The 18,394-nt window shown below is 42.7% G+C and overlaps 1 protein-coding gene and 1 long non-coding RNA gene across 5 annotated transcripts in view; both read right to left on the bottom strand.

Moving 5' to 3' along the window:
• Positions 1–1,066: 1,066 nt before the first annotated feature.
• On the bottom strand, positions 1,067–8,987 carry LOC119871934. The gene is made up of 3 exons (XR_005360019.1): positions 7,285–8,987; positions 3,201–3,420; positions 1,067–2,844 (listed from the first exon to the last, which is right to left on the bottom strand). It is a non-coding gene; the product is annotated as an uncharacterized LOC119871934 (long non-coding RNA).
• A 2,590-nt stretch (positions 8,988–11,577) lies between these two features.
• HSD17B2 (hydroxysteroid 17-beta dehydrogenase 2) overlaps positions 11,578–18,394 on the bottom strand; it is an 87,196-nt gene continuing 80,379 nt past the window's right edge. For all 4 annotated transcript variants that reach the window (XM_038538186.1, XM_038538187.1, XM_038538185.1 and 1 more), the window contains one exon: positions 11,578–17,745. In XM_038538186.1, coding sequence (XP_038394114.1) covers positions 17,402–17,745 — 344 coding nt within the window. In that variant the 3' untranslated portion in view covers positions 11,578–17,401. The remainder of the gene's footprint in view (positions 17,746–18,394) is intronic.

Genomic DNA, 18,394 nt, shown 5'->3' on the forward strand with positions numbered 1-18,394 from the left:
CAAACCTGTACTTGACCACTGGAGATCCTATCAGGTACTTAATCTAGAAGGGCACTGACAATGGTTGGACCATAATGTTGCCCGAAGGAAAATAAAGCAATACTCTGCAAATGAATAACCACTGTGACAGCCCTGTGGAAGGAACCTGCCCTTAAATGTCAGCCATGTGCCAGCAGTAGTTCTGACATTCATTTGTTTAACAAACACTGAGTTCTTACATTTGGCCAGTTCTTACTGCCACTGAATTATGGGCAGGGGTTATAAAGTAGCAACTCTGCTTTACCCATGAAGAAACAGCTACAGAGACATTCAGTAACTCACTCAGTGCCACATAGCTTTTAAGTACTAGATCCAGGATTTAAATGTAGCTCTACTAACCTCAAAGACCATGCTTGCTCTCATGTCACCCTGTAGGGGAAAGCAAAAGAATAGCATTGGGAAACAGGCAGAAAATATAGCCTGGCTCCAAAATAAGACCATACTTTTTTCCAAATAATCTTTCAGAACCCTATTGTACTACTTACACATAGTATCTGTATTGTATAATGACATTTTAATTTATTCCCATTTTTTAAATTTTGCTTTTTACAGATGATATAAGTTAGGTTCACATCAGTGTTCAACACAAAAGATTAATTTTGTAGATAGGGTATTCTCAATATTAGTGTCCCAGTATTAAGAAAGAATGTACATATGAATCTATGGTAGCAAGAAAAAAATTATTTAATGAGTGCTCATGTGGAATATAACTATGTAATCACTTATTGAGATCACTCTATAAAATATTACCCAATTTGAAAGCAGGGACTATGTCCCGCTCTGGTTCTAACCCCACACTCCTCATGCAAGGATTTTTTTTTTTTAAGATTTTTATTTATTTATTCATGAGAGACACAGAGAGAGAGAGAGAGAGGCAGAGACACAGGCAGAGAGAGAAGCAGGCTCCATCCAGGGAGCCCAATGCGGGACTCGATCCTGGGACTCCAGGATCATGCCCTGGGCCGAAGGCAGGCACTAAACCACTGAGCCACCCAAGGATTCACGCCCCCCCCCCCCCCGGCCCCATGTAAGGATTTATTTAAAAATAGGTGTTTCATAGATAACTGGAATGAAAATTTTCTATTTACCCAACCTCGCATGAACATATTTAGTGACTCCTCTGAGAATCTATGTAACACCTATTGGACTCCTCAGAGATTTTGTAAGATCGTTCTGTCTGCGGGCATATATTCACAAATTCAAAATCTTCAAGCCCCAGGAATAATAAAGTAGAATACACTGTTTTCCCCCAAGAGGTCTTAAATATAAAACCTATAGTTTGTGATGAACCACTTGCTCCCTTCTTATTTAATCCAGGTACCAAATTCTACTCATTTCTGTCAGATGGAAGATGCAAAAGCATCTGAGGCTGGTTCTTCCCAGAAATGAACTCCAGGACCCACCACATCTGTAAGATCTGGCTGGGGAAATTGGCAGGCAGAACGTTAAAAGGGACAAATAGCTGCCTCTGATAAAATACAAGACAGACATAAATGACAGAACTGTTGAATTATGTAGCACAGTTTGGAGGATGTTGAGAGCCAGGCTGGCCTTTCCTAGCAAGCAAAAGGTTGTCAAAATAAGAACTACAGAGATCAAATGTGGAGTGTTGTCAGTAAAATTCGGTCTCAGGATAAATTTTGAAGTAAGCTGTCCAGGTCGGGTACAGCTCTAAAACTCTTTTTTGACTTTGATATGTCAGAAGACATCAGTAGAGTGTGTGTCTCTTAGACTTTGTTAAAAGAGAGATTTCCAGAATCTTAAGGGCACTGCCACTAAGTTTGGTTGTAGTTTGTCTAGTAGCAATATGGAAGTGAAATACCAACTTTAGAACATTTGCCAGTCTTCTATGCACAAGTATGGCATCTCGGCGTTTATTTGCATTTCTCTGACTGCCACTACATTTGAGAAGCTTTTTTTAAATACCTATAATTCCCTCTGCCACCCCCCATCCTGCCCTTGTAAGTTGGATGGCAAGATTGGGAAGGAGGAAAAAAAGTTTCTCTGAATTAGCCAAGAGAAATCCGTCAAATGGGATAAATGACAATGTAGATATTGCTGAAGAGAAATTTCAAGGGAAGAAAATAATGCCAGAATGTTAGGTTGCTGGCTGGCCCATCCCTCCATAGGACTGTGATAACATTGTAGCCACCTTCAGAAGAATTGCTCAACAGATTATGGTCTGGATCCCCTTGATTCTGAAAAGTTGACATCTGGATTTTTAGAAATTACAGTCCAAGTGGCCAAGTGTGCAATTCTAAGGTTGCTACTATTGTCTCTACCAAAACTGATAGGAGCACCTGAACTCCTCCAGCAGGAATCCAGCAAGTCCTACTGGATCAGAAACCTCAATGGAAAAAGGAAGGCTGGAACATTCATCTTCATGTTGAGGCAGAGATAGTTGGGTAATAGCAGAGGACTTCAAAACACCCTCCAAAACTCATGAATTGACACTAATTTTCAAATGAGAAGTTAAGTATTTCCAAATTTTATACCTGAGAGCAGAAGAGCAGAACAAAGAAATGCCTGAAGTCTTCCTGAGCTTGCTTCACATGGATGCAGAGATCACAAAAAAAAAACAAGGTCACTAAGTAGATACCAATGATTTCAAAGGTGGGAAGAAAAAAAAAATCAAAGGTGGGAAGAAGTAAAAATTAGGAAGCTAAGAAAAGCTTACTTATGAATATGAATTATGCACACCAGAAGCTTATTGGCTTTAATACTTCAAAGTGTTAGAATTAGGGGCACCTGGCTGGCTCAGCTGATGGAGAATGCAACTCTTGATCTCAAGGTTGTGGCAATTACCTAAAAATAAAAAATAAATAAGAATTAGTGTGATCTTATTCCCCCAAACTCCCAATTCATTTTAAATCAACTCTGAGTATAAAAATTCTAATATAAACTCAACTCTTCATTTCCCTGGTGAAGGAATAAACGTTCTCCTTCCTAAGAAAGGAAGGGAGGAGGAAAAATGGAAAGTTCCTTCTTCACTGAACTTCCCCGATAAGGGTCCTAGGAAGAAATTAGCTTCAAGCTGAAGAGTTTAAAAGTTTGGGACCAACTCTTGACTGTACAGCTCTCCTTTGTTTCAACACTCTGGTCAATCACTAAGATGAATCCTCTTTCGTCAGAGGTACAGGAGCTCCCCCCACTTCAGTTACCTGTAGTAAGTGGCAGTCCAGAAGCAGATGATCCTCTTGACATATGGTCAGAAGGTCCATAGGAGCCCAGTGCTATGCTCCAGTGCCTCTCCTCACTTCATCGTGTAGGCACGTCGGCTCACGTCACGATGAGAAGGGTAAGTTCAGCAGGAGGCCAGCAAGCAAAGGAAAGACTCCCTCTATCAGCAGGAGTAATTTTCATGGACTGTTTCACAGGTTGCTGTTGCAGAATGGGGACACGGTGAGGGATGTATGGTACTCAGGAACTCACCAGGTCTCATCTTGGTGCCCCCATGTCCAGGGAAAACAACAAATGGGAGTTGTGTGCACCATTACCTTGCAAGGGCCTGGTAATCAAAGGTTTGCAGTTTTCAGAGAGGAAGCTCTGAGTTGCCTCACTGGAAAAGCAACTGAGACCTCTAGAAGCTCTGCCAAGTGACCAAGGATTCTAGAATAGTGGTAGAAGAGGGAAATAATGCAGCAAGGACTGTGATTTGTCTCACTCATCCTCTGACTGTAAGCTTTGCAGTCACATGGTGACTCGCCACCACCTTGAAGAAGCACTGACAGGATGGAGAGAATTAATGTGGAGTGCAAGCAGGTATGAGTGGTGTAAGCAGTGTCTGTGCTGGTGCAGACACTCCGGCCCTACCCATTTTCTTTACATCTCCAGCCAACTGGATCCACTTCTCTATGGGACTTTACTTTATGGGAAAATGCTCTCCCGTGTTCTGCCTGGGCACAGCCCACTGGGAGTGCCAGAGATTTTGCGGCTCCTGGGAGCAGCCTCAATCCAGCCCTGATCAGAGTTGGTATCAAAACACCCCACCACCACTAAGGAGGGGCCATCTGGAGGTATGGGTTTAACACCATTTTGGAGAATCTCCCCAGCAGTTGCCTTCACTGACGTGTTTGATCAGCTAATTGGCTGTTTCCTTCCTCTGTTTCCTTTCTCATCACTCCCTTACAAGAGTTTCCTGCACCTCCAAAGTAAACTGCCTGCACTTGAATCCACATCCAAGGGTCTGCTTCTAGGGAACTCAAATTAAGATAGTATCTCTGGAAAAAAAAAAAAAAAAGATCGTATCTCTAAGCCCAGCATTTAAACAAGTGTTATCGGGCAGCCTTAGTGCCGCGTTCAGCCCCAGGTGCTGATCCTGGAGACTCAGGATCGAGTCCCACGTCAGGCTTCCTGCATGGAACCTGCTTCTCCCTCTGCTTGAGTCTCTGCTTCGCTCTCTCTGTGTCTCATGAATAAATAATCTTTTTTAAAAAATAAAAGAAGAGGTCAAAAAAAATTTATCCAATAAAAGACTAAAGAAGAGAAAAATAAAAACTGTATGGCAATTGCATAGGATAGACAAACAGATCAATGGAATAGAAGAGAGTCCAGGAATAGATCCATATTATCCAATTATTATGGCCAGTAACTTTTTGATATAGATAATAACAGCAATTCAGTGGAAAAGGTAAAGTCTCCAACAAATGGTATAGGACAGGGACAAAAGTGAATCTTGCTTGATTCTTACTCTCACCAGTGTGGGCTAAACAGGTGCATTCATTTCTCAAAATTCATTGAACCGGGATCCCTGGGTGGCGCAGCGGTTTGGCGCCTGCCTTTGGCCCAGGGCGCGATCCTGGAGACCTGGGATCGAATCCCACATCGGGCTCCCTGTGCATGGAGCCTGCTTCTCCCTCTGCCTATGTCTCTGCCTCTCTCTATTTCTCTCTCTGTGACTATCATAAATAAATAAAAATTTAAAAAATAATAAAATTAAAAATTAAAAAAAAATTCATTGAACCATATACTTGAGGTGTGTGTGTATCATACATAAAACCTCAATTTCTAAAATCTCTGTTAGAAATGATTACATCTAATTTCTCCTCAACGTTTGTTCTCAGCCCAAATGTCTTCCAAAACCACTCTAAACTTTTGGCACCTTTAGCATTCTGATTACTAACAACTTAGAAAAGGTAAAATGTTATCCAGCCAAGATTCCTCATCTCCCTGCTCTACGACCTTCCCCCATCTCTCATACTGACTCTTCTATCCTTGTCGAGCCCCTCCCCTCTACATTTGCCCCCTTCCTTCTACATGCTTCCAGCATCTTGCTCCACCCATTCTCTCCTTGTCTACCCAATCCCAGTGACCTCATTCTCTTTCACTAGAAATGCCTGCTAGGCTGCCTCATGCAAGACGTTGAGGATGGCAAGGCAAGAGGTAAGAGCAGCCACTCATGGATGTTAGTTTGGGCTTTAGAACCCCAGACTTGCTTGCCCTGCCTTCTGGTGGTAGTCTTCTCAGAGTCTATGTGGTTATTCCTTACCTGATAAATTGCTGCTCAGGATCCAAAAATCATTTTTGCTGCCCCCTGAGCAGAAGACCATGCAGGGAGGTAGAGTCAAAGCTGATTGCTACATTTTCTTCTCCAGATGCTACTTGCTCATCCTCTTGAGTCTGACACTACCTGGGGCATTCCAAGATGCATTCCAAGGAAGGGATGATGGAAACTATCCTTGGAGGCCATAAAGCTGGGCAAGGCTGACATGCATGCTTATGCAGCTTGTGCATTTCACACCATACCTTGCTAAGGCAGTAAGACTGGTGTGATAATCAGCCTTCAGACCCCTTACCAAGCTATGAATCCTTGGGACTGTGTTTATCTGGCAGACAATGTTAAATTGTTTACTAATCTGTAAAAGGCCCCATAGAAGCTAGTATCCATCCTCAAACTTAGCCTGGGGAAGACAGGAAGGGACATTAGCTTTGGCTGAATTCAGGGTCCTAAGGTCCCAGAAGGTAGTAGCAAAGTTTTACAGGCTTCTCTGAGTAGGTCTGAAGGAAGGCAGCCTAAAAGCATGAGCCAGTTTTCATTGAGGCCTTTTATCCCACCTGTAGCAACAGTGTAAAATCAGTCACAGCTCTTGTGCCCAAGTTCCATCATCCACTCACCCCTTGTTGGTCCTTTGCCAACTGGTTTGTGTCTTGGTGTTTCCAAACCAATTCCCAGATGAAACGGATTCTGTAATTTGTCACCTCAGACCAAAACACAGGCTCCTCCCTGTGGTCCAGGGCTTGTAAACCTGGGTACTGAGCCCCAACATTGGGGCCGACTTTAAGATCAAGCTCGGCAGCATCATTTGTCCCCAACAGCTGCCAGATGGGGACTTGTCACTTCTCAAGACTCTAGGAGCAGCAGACATCTGAGTTAGAGAGACTTTAGCAGCCTACGATGTCAGGGGAGAGCTATTACCTTCTGACACTTCCTGGGGCCCCCTGTCAAGGCGTTATTCTTTGTGGGCTTCTTTTCAGAAGAGTCACTGGTGGTTGGCGTAGTGGATGGAGCCCTGGTACCAAACAGCTAAAATCAAGAATCTTTTGCTATTGGTGTTTGGAGCTCCCTAGGTACTCACACTTAATAGTACTGATTACACATTCCCATCAAACAACCATTTGTTGAGTTGCCGCATATATGTCTTCCCCATCATACTGTCATTTCCCAGGACAGCAGGAATCTATCTGACTTGTTTCCCCTGATAATCCAATTGATACGTCCCCCAATGCCTAGTACCATGCCTGACACAAGGTAGGAGCTCAGGAAAAACTTGAGTGGGGAGAAGGAACTGCTAATGCCATGGATGAGAGATGAAAGAGAAAAGGTAGGGTTTGATATTGAATCAGGACCCCCTCCTGCTAACAGTATGGGTTGGGTGGATAAAGTCGACTGGGCAGATCAGAGAAGGCAGAGCAGCCAGGAGTCACAGAGCAGAAATCTTTGGGCTCCAATTGGAGTGTGTGAAATAGATAATGTATGAAATGCTTCTTCCCTTAGACCTTACTTTGTCTGATATTAGTATAGCTACACCAAGTTACTTTTGATTAGTATGTGCAAGGATTTTTTTAAGGATTTTTTTTTAATCTTCTTGCCTTCAATCTTAGGTTGTTTCTCATACCAATGCTCTCTCATTTTCAGTGTCTTTGTGGACACTGAAGTCCAAAGAAAGTCTTGATATATTACTGTCTACCACACAGTGAGTTCTGGGAAGACAAGGGCTGTCTTCATTATTCTGGACCCACTCTTACCTCCCACAGCTGTTCACCCTGTGTTGTTGCTTCAGAATCTAGAGGTGGAGTTGTCTCCATACTTCAATAAGGCAGGAATTTCATTATTGGTTAACAATGCAGAAATCACAGGACACCAAGACAGAAAGATGAGCCGCATCTTCCCCTTTTCCTTTACTGCATACAAATCATGACGCCAGGTATTACCTTCTCAGATTCTGGTTTCCGCCTCCGTGTGTTTTTCTTCAATTGTCCATTCATAGCTGTCTTTAGAGGTAAAATCTTCTGTCCCTTTTATTATTTCACTCAGGACAGAAATAAAATACCAAAACGACACTGAATTAGCGTCCTTTTGGCCTTGTTTGAAACATGGGTGAACCATCTTTTCCCCCAATGCTGCATAGCATTTATGTCAAGTATAATTTTTAAGAAGGAAATTTTGACAATTTAAACACTGCATAATTATAAGAAAGAACAAAGGACATGGACACACTGCTTAAGTCTTCTCTCTTAATAAAGATGGACATGTTTTTATTAGAAGAGCAACATAGGCTCTGCTATAGCTCACTTAGGAAACTCATTACACAGTAATATGAGAAGGTCTCATGATCCTACTGGGAGAGACACTTTCTGACAGCTTCCAATGGGCTTCAATGAAGCTTGACATACCATAGGTAACACTGAATGATTATTTCTCCTCCTGGTCCTAATCTTTCCATTTCTCTTGATTACAATAGATCCGCTTACTAGATGGATGGACCATACATCTCTGTAAGTCCACTAGCCGAACCCATCATAACTAAAAACTAATTCCCCATCCCTTTCCAAGTTCTTCACACATTTAGCATGCAACTTTATCCTCAATGCAGCCAAAACAACCCATCAACATGAGGTAAAGAGCCCTGAAGCCTTGGAGCTTATCTATGAAATCACAAATTAGGAAGAACAAGTGAACATCTGTCTAGGATGAGGGAAAAATTAGCTCCCGTTGACCTCAAATTTTCTTTGCCCTCTCACCTTCCTTCAATGAGAGATGGTATTTATTTAAGTCTTTCTTTGTGGCTAAGCCAGAGGTTTTGCTGATTCTCTGGTTCTCCACTGGCCCTCTCATTGAGTTAAATAAAACTCTGATGTGTGTTCATTGGGTATTTGTATGAGATTTTTAACATCTTCTGAAAATTATTCCTTGCTGTAGAAGGAGGACAGGGGTGGCATGGAAGTTGTGAGTCCTATATTTCTGGCCTGGAGTCCAGAGGAGGAGAGGGATTTGAGGAAGTTACCTATACAGGCTTGCATTCTCCAGATCATCCTAGATTCTCTGTCTGCAGAGGAGCCCACTTTCCAGGTAGAGATGAACATATGCATTATCAGTGTCCTGCTCGGGCTACCTAGTTATCTAGTGGTAGAGATCTTACTGCCTTTCAACAGCAGAGATTTTAGTGGCCTAGTGAAACCCCATCAACATTATGTCAGGAAGCAATATATTACCTCAAGCCCAAGCCCGCTTTGCACGGCATCATCTTTCATTCCTTCACACGATGTGCATATTCTAGCTCCCCACCTTCATTATCATAGCACCCTATAATTAGTATGGGTAGCAGTATGGAGTAATAATAACTAATATTTATTGTGTGCCTTTCCCAGGGAGATTCTAAGTACTTAATATGGATTAAATTACTTAATACTATAACCACTCTATGAGATAAGTACCATTGATAACAACCCTCTCCATGTACATATCAAAGTATGGAGGCACTAGAAAAATCAAGTATCTTCTCTAAGATCTCAGAGCTCATCGGTGGCAGAACTGAGATTTGAACCTCAAAGGAATTTATGTTCTCAACCACTGTGTGATAGTTCGTTTCACAAATTAAAAGTTGAACAAATTCGGCTTAAAAAGCTCAATCCTTTGGATGATGAAAAAGTCTGGAAATGGATGGAGGTGTTGGTGCACCACATTGTGAATGTTACTAAATATCACTAAATTGTATACTTAAAAATGGTTAAAATGATAAATTTTATATTGTATATATATATATATTTTTTAAAAGATTTTATTTATCTGTTTGAGAGAGAGAGGGATTGGAGGGGGATAGAGTGGGAGGGAGAGGGAGAGGAAAAGAATCTCAAGCAGATTCTCCACTGAGTGTGGACCCTGACTCAGGGCTTAATCTCATGACCCTGAGATCATGACCTGAGCTGAAGCCAAGAGTCAGAAGCTCAACAGACTGAGCCACCCAAGTACCCCTATATTGTGTATATTTTACCACAATTTAAAAACAAAACAAAACTCAGTTTTACTACATAATAGCTTTGACGTGTTACTTTAAGCAAGTTCACCTTGTAAGCCTAGTTTCGTATCTAAAAAATGGAGATGAGGGGCACTTCATCTCCTCACGTTCAGGGCATGATCCTGTGGTCCTGGGATTGAGGCTCACATCAGGCTACCTGCGGGGAGACTGCTTCTTCCTCTGCCTATGTCTCTGCCTCTCTCTGTGTGTCTTTCATGAATAAATAAATAAAGTATTTAAATAAATAAATAAATAAATAAATAAATAAATAAATAAATAAATAAAATGATAATAGTACATATGTCACAGGGTTACTGTAAGAATTTAATTGGTTCCTGGCACATAGCAAGTCATAAATGATTGTTAGCTTAAAAAAAAAAGAGAAGACAATAGGGATTCTTATCATTGTCCATTAAGATTCCCTCATGCCCTTGTGGAGGGAGGAGCATTAGTCAATTGGCATTGAAAGTCTCCATTTGGATCAGAATGTTCCTAAAGTCCTGGCTATAAAAACATGGAGCCATACTGGCCTGCCCCTCTCCTGACCTCCACCTGGAAAGGACACACCAATGTGACTTATGTCCATGGCAAATGCACTCCCATGGAAAGGAGAACTAAACAACTTCTGTTACTTCATCTGTGCCCATGTGAAATGCCAGGCACTGGCTAAATCCTTTGCATAATTATCCGGTTTAATCATCACAACAACTGCATGAGATTAACCTTACCACTGCCCCTATATTTGGAGTAAAAAGAAAAAAAAAAAAAAAGATGCAGAGAAGTTAAACAGCTTGTGTAAGGTCATTCAGCTATTGAACAGCAGACTCAAGATTTGAACCCAAGGGGCAGCCTGGATGGCTCAGTGGTTTAGCGCCACCTTCAGCCCAGGGCCTGATCCTGGAGACCCAGGATGGAGTCCCACGTCGGGCTCCCGGCATGAAGCCTGCTTCTCCCTCTGCCTGTGTCTCTGCCTCTCTCTCTCTCTCTCTCTGTCTCTCATGAATAAATAAATAAAATCTTAAAAAAAAAAAAAAAAGATTTGAACCCAAGAGTGTTTTAGTCAGTTTTGAGCTGCTATAGCAAACACCATATGCTGAGTGACTTAAATGACTAACATTTATTTCTCATAGTTCTGGAGACTAAGAAGACCAAGAGCAAGGTGCTGGCAGATCCTATGACTAGAGAAAGTCTACTTCCTGGTTTGCAGATGGCTATCTTCTTGTATCTTCACATGGTGAGAGAGAAAAGCAAGTTCTCTCCTTTCTCTTCCTATAAAGGTACAAATACCATCACAAGGGCTCCACCCTGATGACCTAATTACATCCCAAAACTCTACCTAATACTATCATACTGGGGATTAGTATTTCAACATAGGAATTTTGAGGGGACACATACCACTCATAACCCTGTGCAACTCCAAAATGCCCACAGCATACCACCTGCCCACTCAGGCACCAAGAATGTGACATGTTTGAAGCAATATTAACCAGTATTCCAAACATGAAACAAAAACAAATCACTGTGCAGGGGGAGGAGAGAGTGGTCCTTTGATCTTAAAACAAAGAAAGACTAGTAAAGCCATGAGCTCTTTGTAAAAGCCTCTCTGGAAAAGGGATCCCTCTGAAATCCTCTTCCTTTCATCTCTCCCAACCTGGCCCCTTACATCACAGCCCAAAGCCTTCTATCTGGGGATTCTAAAAGATGTTTCTCAGTAGAAACCAAAAAGAAGAGATGGAAATCCAGGACCTGCCTAAAGCCCCATCCTACTGCCATTGTGCAAGTGCGAGAGAGCCCTAGACAGAGCAGGAGAGGTGGAGAGGGCTAAGCATAGTGTACAGGGAAAACACTCGCGCCATCCTTCTGTAAAGGGTGCATATCCTTCTTGGTGCCATTCGCCCTGAGGACCCATGATGATGTGGAGCTATGTATTGAGAGTGGGTCTTTGAAAACGCTGCGGTAATGAGGAGGACACAGAAGAGGATGTAAATTAGAATGCTTATGGTTGCAAGCAACAGAATCTGAGTTCTGTCTTTTTAAAAAGTTTATTTGTTTGTTTATTAATTTCACATAATCAAGGGAAGGTTGGAGGACCAGGCTTGAAAAATTGATTAACAGGACCAAATGTCTCCAAAAGGCTAAGCAACAGGAAACGCAACTATCATTGTAGGAGACAGTCACCATCACTCTTCACATGCCTCAATTAACAGTCCATGTCCTAGGAAGCTCATAAGGTTTGTTCATTATACCCAAATCCTAGAGGCTGAGAAGTGGGCAGAGGTAGGATTTAGATCTCCTGGCTTCTGTAGTTGGAGGAAAGCATTGCTTTCCACCAACTTCTCACATATGGGGAATGGCTTCCAATAGGAAGGTAATTAGATGCTGGGCAACATCTGCCCTCCGCCCCCCCAAAAAAATCCAACGTTAGGGGATCCCTGGGTGGCTCAGTGGTTTAGCACCTGCCTTTGGCCCAGGACTCGATCCTGGAGTCCCGGGATCGAGTCCCGCATCGGGCTCCCGGCATGGAGCCTGCTTCTCCCTCCTCCTGTGTCTCTGCCTCTCTCTCTCTCTCTCTCTCTCTCTCTCTCTCTGTCTATCATGAATAAATAAATCTTTAAAAAAAATCCAATGTTACAATAGCAATGACATGTATTGGTCATTAGACCAATAGACCTCTGATGATTTTCCAGAACTGTTTTTGCTATTTACCATGGGTATTCAAGATGAAAGTGTGAATTTTGTGTTTATCAATGAAATTTTTTTGTGCAAACATGTCTTACCTAGAAATTGTACCCAGACCAAAGTATACTATGTTTCAAGTTAGGACCTACTTTCTATGGAATTCATTTTGAATAGTCAGGAGAGAAAACAGAGGACAGTGCCAAAGAGAAAGGTTATATTATACCCATCAATGGATCATTACCTAGTATGAAAATAGGAAGAAGCACAGAAAATAGAGCTAAACAGGTAAAATTTGCAGGGTCACTGGAACATCCTGAGTATGAATGGAATAATCTGAAAGTGAAATAATTTAGGACAAAAGCCTTGAGTTTGCTGTATGCTTATTAATCTTCCTGTTTCCCATGGTAAGCTGAGATTCTCACTTTAGTCATCTCTATATTTTGCAATATGGTAAAAATGTTTTATTATGAACCAGGACAGAATGTCTTATCACTTAGACACAATGTACCTTACACTGTTATCCTAGCCAAACATCATTCCAACAGTTTAGGACTGCCAGTGATCAGCTGAAATATTTGGTTTGCACCATGAGGCTCAGGAAGGATTTTTTCTTTTCACCTTATTCCAGAGGCACCATGCTCACAGACTGTGTAAAAAAATCTTAAAAAAAAAAAACTTAAAAGATATTTTAATAGAAAAATTGCTTTTCTGTAGGAGAGGGCCGCTGAATGGTAATACCCACTCTGTCTCATTTTCCTTAGTCTCATCAATTTCTCTCTCCCCTAGAACACTGTAACCACACCTATTTTCTCTGTCAAGCATTATTTTCCTTGTTTTTCACTGAACTCTTCCCTAGAGAGTGTATTTGTTAGGAATTAATTCTGTTGCAAAAGAGAGAAAGCCAACTTGAAATAGTTTAAAGGAAATGCATTGGCTCACCCAACTTGGAAATCAATCTGAATGGTAGATCTACAGGTGTGGTTAGATCTCAAACTTTGTTATTAGACCTTGGTTTTTCTTCATCATTCTGCTCCATTTTTCTCTATCCTGGCTTCATTGTTGGTGGGCTCTTGGTAGGGTCTAGAAGCTTCAGTTAACATGGATACCCTTTTCTTCCCATTGCCTTAGCAATTCTTCCACTATTGTGAGCCATGACTGGTTCTTCTTGGGTCAGGAGTCTACCCCTGCACCAATCTCTGGAGCCAAGGATATAAGTTGATTGGCCAGCCTAGGTCACATGACTACCTCTATGGTGGAGAGATAGGATCTCTTGAATGACAAAATCCCCCAAAAAGGAATACCAAACAGGCAGCAGAGTATGCAAATTCAGACAACAAACATATTGAGGTCTCCCTATTTTCAGGCTCCAAATTAGTTTCTAATCTCCCTTCCTTGTGATTCTTATTTCTTGATGTGAATTCTGAGCTGGGAATGAACCAGGACTCAGAAACACCCATCCAGTTCTGCCATGTCATCCCCAAACCTGAGATCCTGGAGGGAAATATTGGGGTACAAGACAAATGGGTAGAGAAATACTTTATTTTGAGCCACTCCAGAGCAGTTGTCCTAAGCCCCTGAGTGAACCACTCTGTGTGGTTCACTGGACTGGGGATTTCCACAGAGCAGAAAGTGCCACCACTCCACAGAGCTGTTTGTATGAATTTATTCTTCCTCAGAATTGCACCATCCAGAATAGCATTCCAAAACATGGTCTTTACCACCAATAATGAAATGGATGAAATGTAATGTTCCATTCTAATAATACAGTAAAGTTTATTTGTAGGCACTTATCAGCTCCTCATGTAGTAAAGAAATCATATTTTCACTGAATGTTTTCCAATTTCCTCTTTCTTACCCTGGGTGTGTTGTAAGGTTCACCCACTTTCCTGCTTCCAGCATTGAGAAAATATAGAAAAGGAAGAATTAAAGAGCAGTGGGTGAGGTTTTGTATGCAATTTGCGTATGGTGCTGTGTGACCAGGTATTACATGTACATTATATCCTGCCCTTGAGCAGAAGAGCAGAAGTGGGTGCATGAAATACTTTTTGCCAAGAGTCTTGTTGTCAAATCACCTGTTTGTTCACCATGCTGTCAAGTTGTGGATGTATTGAAGGCTCCCCTCTGTCATTACCTCTCCAGTTTCTTAAGGTAAACCAGGGACACCAATACTGGGCAGACATGGGCAGGGCCTGGAGGTGTTTTATATGTAATACTTGTCTCTCTTGTTTTCTGAGAAATTATAAATATTGTGCTAAAATGAAATATGTTTGGGGGTACTGCCTGGCTCAGTGGGTAGAGCATGTGACTCTTGATCTTGGGGTCATGATTTCAAGCCCTACATTGGGCATGGAGCCTACTTTTAAAAAAAGAAAGAAAAGAAATATATTTTAATGCTTATTGATACTTTCAGGTAACAATCTCTGCTGGTTTAAAACACGGTCTTCCCAATGAACATGCAGTGGCACACAAGATTCTCTCCTCTTCTCCTCTTGTCCTCAGAATCTGGGTTCATAAGGGTTGGTGTATTTGCATCGTCTCTACTCACTTGGCTCCATTGGATTTCTCATCCTTACTTCAGCTGCAAGACTAAGGCTGTCCACCAGGTGGCCTCTACTGCAGCAGATGCCCACCTGCCCCACAGGTACCCTGATACTTCATTCTTACTTCTTTCCCCTATTGTCTCCAGGAGCCTGGAGTCTTTTCCAAACCTCCCCACTCCCACCCAGACCCCAGGGAGTCAAGATGGGAGTGGTGGGAAGAGGTTAGCAGTCTTTCTCTAGCTAAATAGACCACCTTGTGGTATACTTCCCTCCCAGGTAACCACAAGGCAATGTGGAAGCCCTCCTGGGGGAAACCAGTTAGGAGCTTCTCTGATCAGGATCCTCAGATTCTTCCGGGTCTGTATTGAGCACCAATAGAGGCTTGGGGAGCCGCAAGCCTCATGGAGTTTCCATCAGAACATAAAGCAGGCCCCACACTCAGGACTTAACCTGATGTCTCCAGCCCACTCCCACCCTCACTGTCCTCAGAGATCTTCCCCCTCCTTCTGTGGCCAGACTGCTTACTCTGTGGCCTAGAGCAGAGGTTCTCAAATACGGGTATGCATCACCTGGAGGGTTCAGTACAAAACAAGTTTCTAGGCCCATTCCCAGAATTTCCAATTCAGTGCATGTGGTCAGTAGAATAAAACTCCCTAGTAATGATAATGGTACATAAATCCCTGGAACCTGCAGCCATGTAACCTTATATGGCAAAAGGGACTTTGCAGATGCAATTCAGTTAAAGATCTTGAGATAAGGAAATTATTCTGGATTATGTGTGGGCCCAGTGCCATCACAAGGGTCCTTATAAAAGGGAAGCAGAGTCAGAGAGGAGACCAAGGAAGCAGAGGTTGGAGTGATGCAGCCACAAGCAAAGGAATGCAGGAGACCTTTGGAAGCTGGAAGAAACAACAAATGAATTCTCCCCTAGAGCCTCCAGAAGGGATGTAGATTTGCTGACAACTTGATTTTAGCCCTATAGGAGCCATTTCAGAATTCTGACATCCAGAACTATAAAATAATAAATGCATTTTGTTTTAAACTGCTAAGTTTTTCATAATTTGTTACAGGAGCCATGGGAACCTAAAATATGATTGCATTGGCTCCTGAGAATCTGCATTTCTAATCAGTTCTTGGGTGATGCTGATGCTGTGGTCCAGGGATCACTTTGAGAACTGTAGGCTTATAGTGAAACACATAGTCTTCAGTCCTCCTTCAAATTCTGGTTATACAAACCCTTTAATCTCTCAACATCTGAAGTATGCAAATGAAAGCTTTGGCCTTGACAACTGTTATCTCCAAAAGCAATGGAGAACTACCGGGCAGTTGGCATGACTAGCCATTAAAACTTTATCATATTAATACTATCATAACTATTTCTCTCACCATCTTATTATTTTCTTTTGAGGGGAAACTGCAGAGCATTGTCAGTATATCTATTTCCCTAAAATCTCCAGGACATTGGAACATAGAAAAAGAACCTACACAACCTAGGAAGGAAAGGGGCTAAAGAGAGGTTTGCGATGTCTGGACCTCTGCTTCCCTCATGTCAAACTGCTATTTTTTCTAATTCCTTTTACATCCCCTCTGTTCACCAGCTCCCCCTACTTTTACCTCCCCCTGGTAAACTTGACCCCACCTCTCTTGGTATCTGACCTTGCTCCCTTTGGCTGGCTTCTCCAGGTAATGATGCTGGGTTTTCTATTCTGGGATGCTCAGATAGAGGTAAAAGTGATGGCTACTATGGACACCAAGCCAGCAACTCACATGCTGTGGGTCTGCCAAAAGGCCTCTGGGGCCCTGCTTGAGTTGGGAGATCTCATCCTATTATCTCCAGGGCTCCAGGTAGAGGAAAGGAGAGGAGGTGCACAGAGCATTGATTACATACAGGAATTAGTACCTTGTATACAGTAGGTACAGCAGGTTATCAATTCACAGTGAAAAAAACGCCTTTTGACTGTGATCCTGCCCAGTTCCTCCTCCTCTTTTTCCTTCTCTACCTCATTTTTCCCACCATCTCTTCCTCTTCCTCCTCTCCTGGCAGGCAGTGAGGTCCAACCTGGATTTCAATTCTAACTGCCTTTGCCAGCAATGTGACAATGCACTAACAACTTACCCTCTCTGATCCTTAATTCCTTTACCTGTTACATAGGGGTGGAGATACCTACCTTGGTTCTCTGATGAGAACTGGATGAGAGAATATCTGAAATGTATCCATGCAGAGTAGGCACTCAATTAATGCCCTTCACGGTGGTCATTTCTACCCACCAGCCTTCTCACCACCAAGTCCTATTCAACCAACAGAATTCACAGGGAACGCAAGGTAGGAAACCACAGCTTTGTCTACTTTTTTTTAAGTTTTCATTTATTTGAAAGAGAGCGATAACAAGCAGTGGGGAGGGGCAGAGAGAGAGAGAGAGAGAAGCAGACTCCCCACTGAGGAGGAAGCCTGACTCTGCAGGCTCAATCCCAGGACTGGAGCTCATGACCTGAGCTGAAAGCAGACACCCAACTGACTGAGCCACCCAGGCGCCCCAGGAAACCACAACTTTAATGGGAAGTTCAAGTTTCCCTTTCATTTCAAGACTAACATTTCCCACATATTTGCCCATATGGCTTATTCTTCAGTTAGGGCTGCTTAATGAGTGCTCTGGGCATACTCCCTCTAACTTCACACAATTTTTTGCTAAAATAATCAAATATGCCAGTAGGACTAAAGGAAACAAAAAAGAGCAAACAATAAGCCAATGCCCCCGGTGCATAAAAGGCAAAGGGGCTCTTAGCAGACACGGCATGTCGGATGTCCTGGAGCACAGGGGATATATCCGTGTTGGTTTTTATATTGATTGACTTCAGATAATTCCGCTGCTGGAGGATATAATCCTTGCCATAGTCCTCCTCCACGTCAGAGCTAAGGTGGTCCAGGATGTTCTTTTCCAGCTTACTCCACATTTCACTTGTGCCTGCGATATCTGTGGTGTGAGAAGAAGGGAGGCTCAGGTACTGGGGAGGCTAGATCAGCACATCCATCCTCTACCAGGGAAGCAGGCCCCTGTGAATTGGAAAGGACAGCCGTTCCCAAATGCCTTCTTCTTTTTTTTTTTAATGTGCCTTAAATGGTATTGAGTATATTTTTTCAACATACATACAGAAAAGTTCACACATGACTGGGTTTCCACAAACTGAAGAGCCCATGCAACCAGCTGCAGAACGAGAAGACAAACCGGCCTTGGAGCCCTCACTCCCAGCCCTCTTCCCAGGAGCCACTGTCCCAATTAACAGAAGAGATCAGTTTTGCCTGGCTTTGCACATTATGTAAATGAAATCATACATCCCGCTGTGAGAGTCATCCATATACTGTGTGGTCATTCCCACCTCTGCAGTTTTCCATTGTATAAACATGTCATAAACTATTTATCCATTATACTGTGATGGGCATCTGGGTTGTTTCCATTTGGGGACTCTTACAAATAGTGCTGCCACAATTGGGGCACCTGGGTGGCTCAGTGGTTGAGCGCCTGGCTTTGGCTTAGAGCGTGATCCCAGGGTCCTGGGATAGAGTCCCACATCAGGCTCCCCAAAGGCAGCCTGCATCTCCCTCTGCCTGTGTCTCTGCCTCTC

This window comes from Canis lupus, chromosome 5 (assembly GCF_011100685.1).
Source record: "Canis lupus familiaris isolate Mischka breed German Shepherd chromosome 5, alternate assembly UU_Cfam_GSD_1.0, whole genome shotgun sequence".
Classification (NCBI taxonomy): Eukaryota; Metazoa; Chordata; class Mammalia; order Carnivora; family Canidae; genus Canis; species Canis lupus.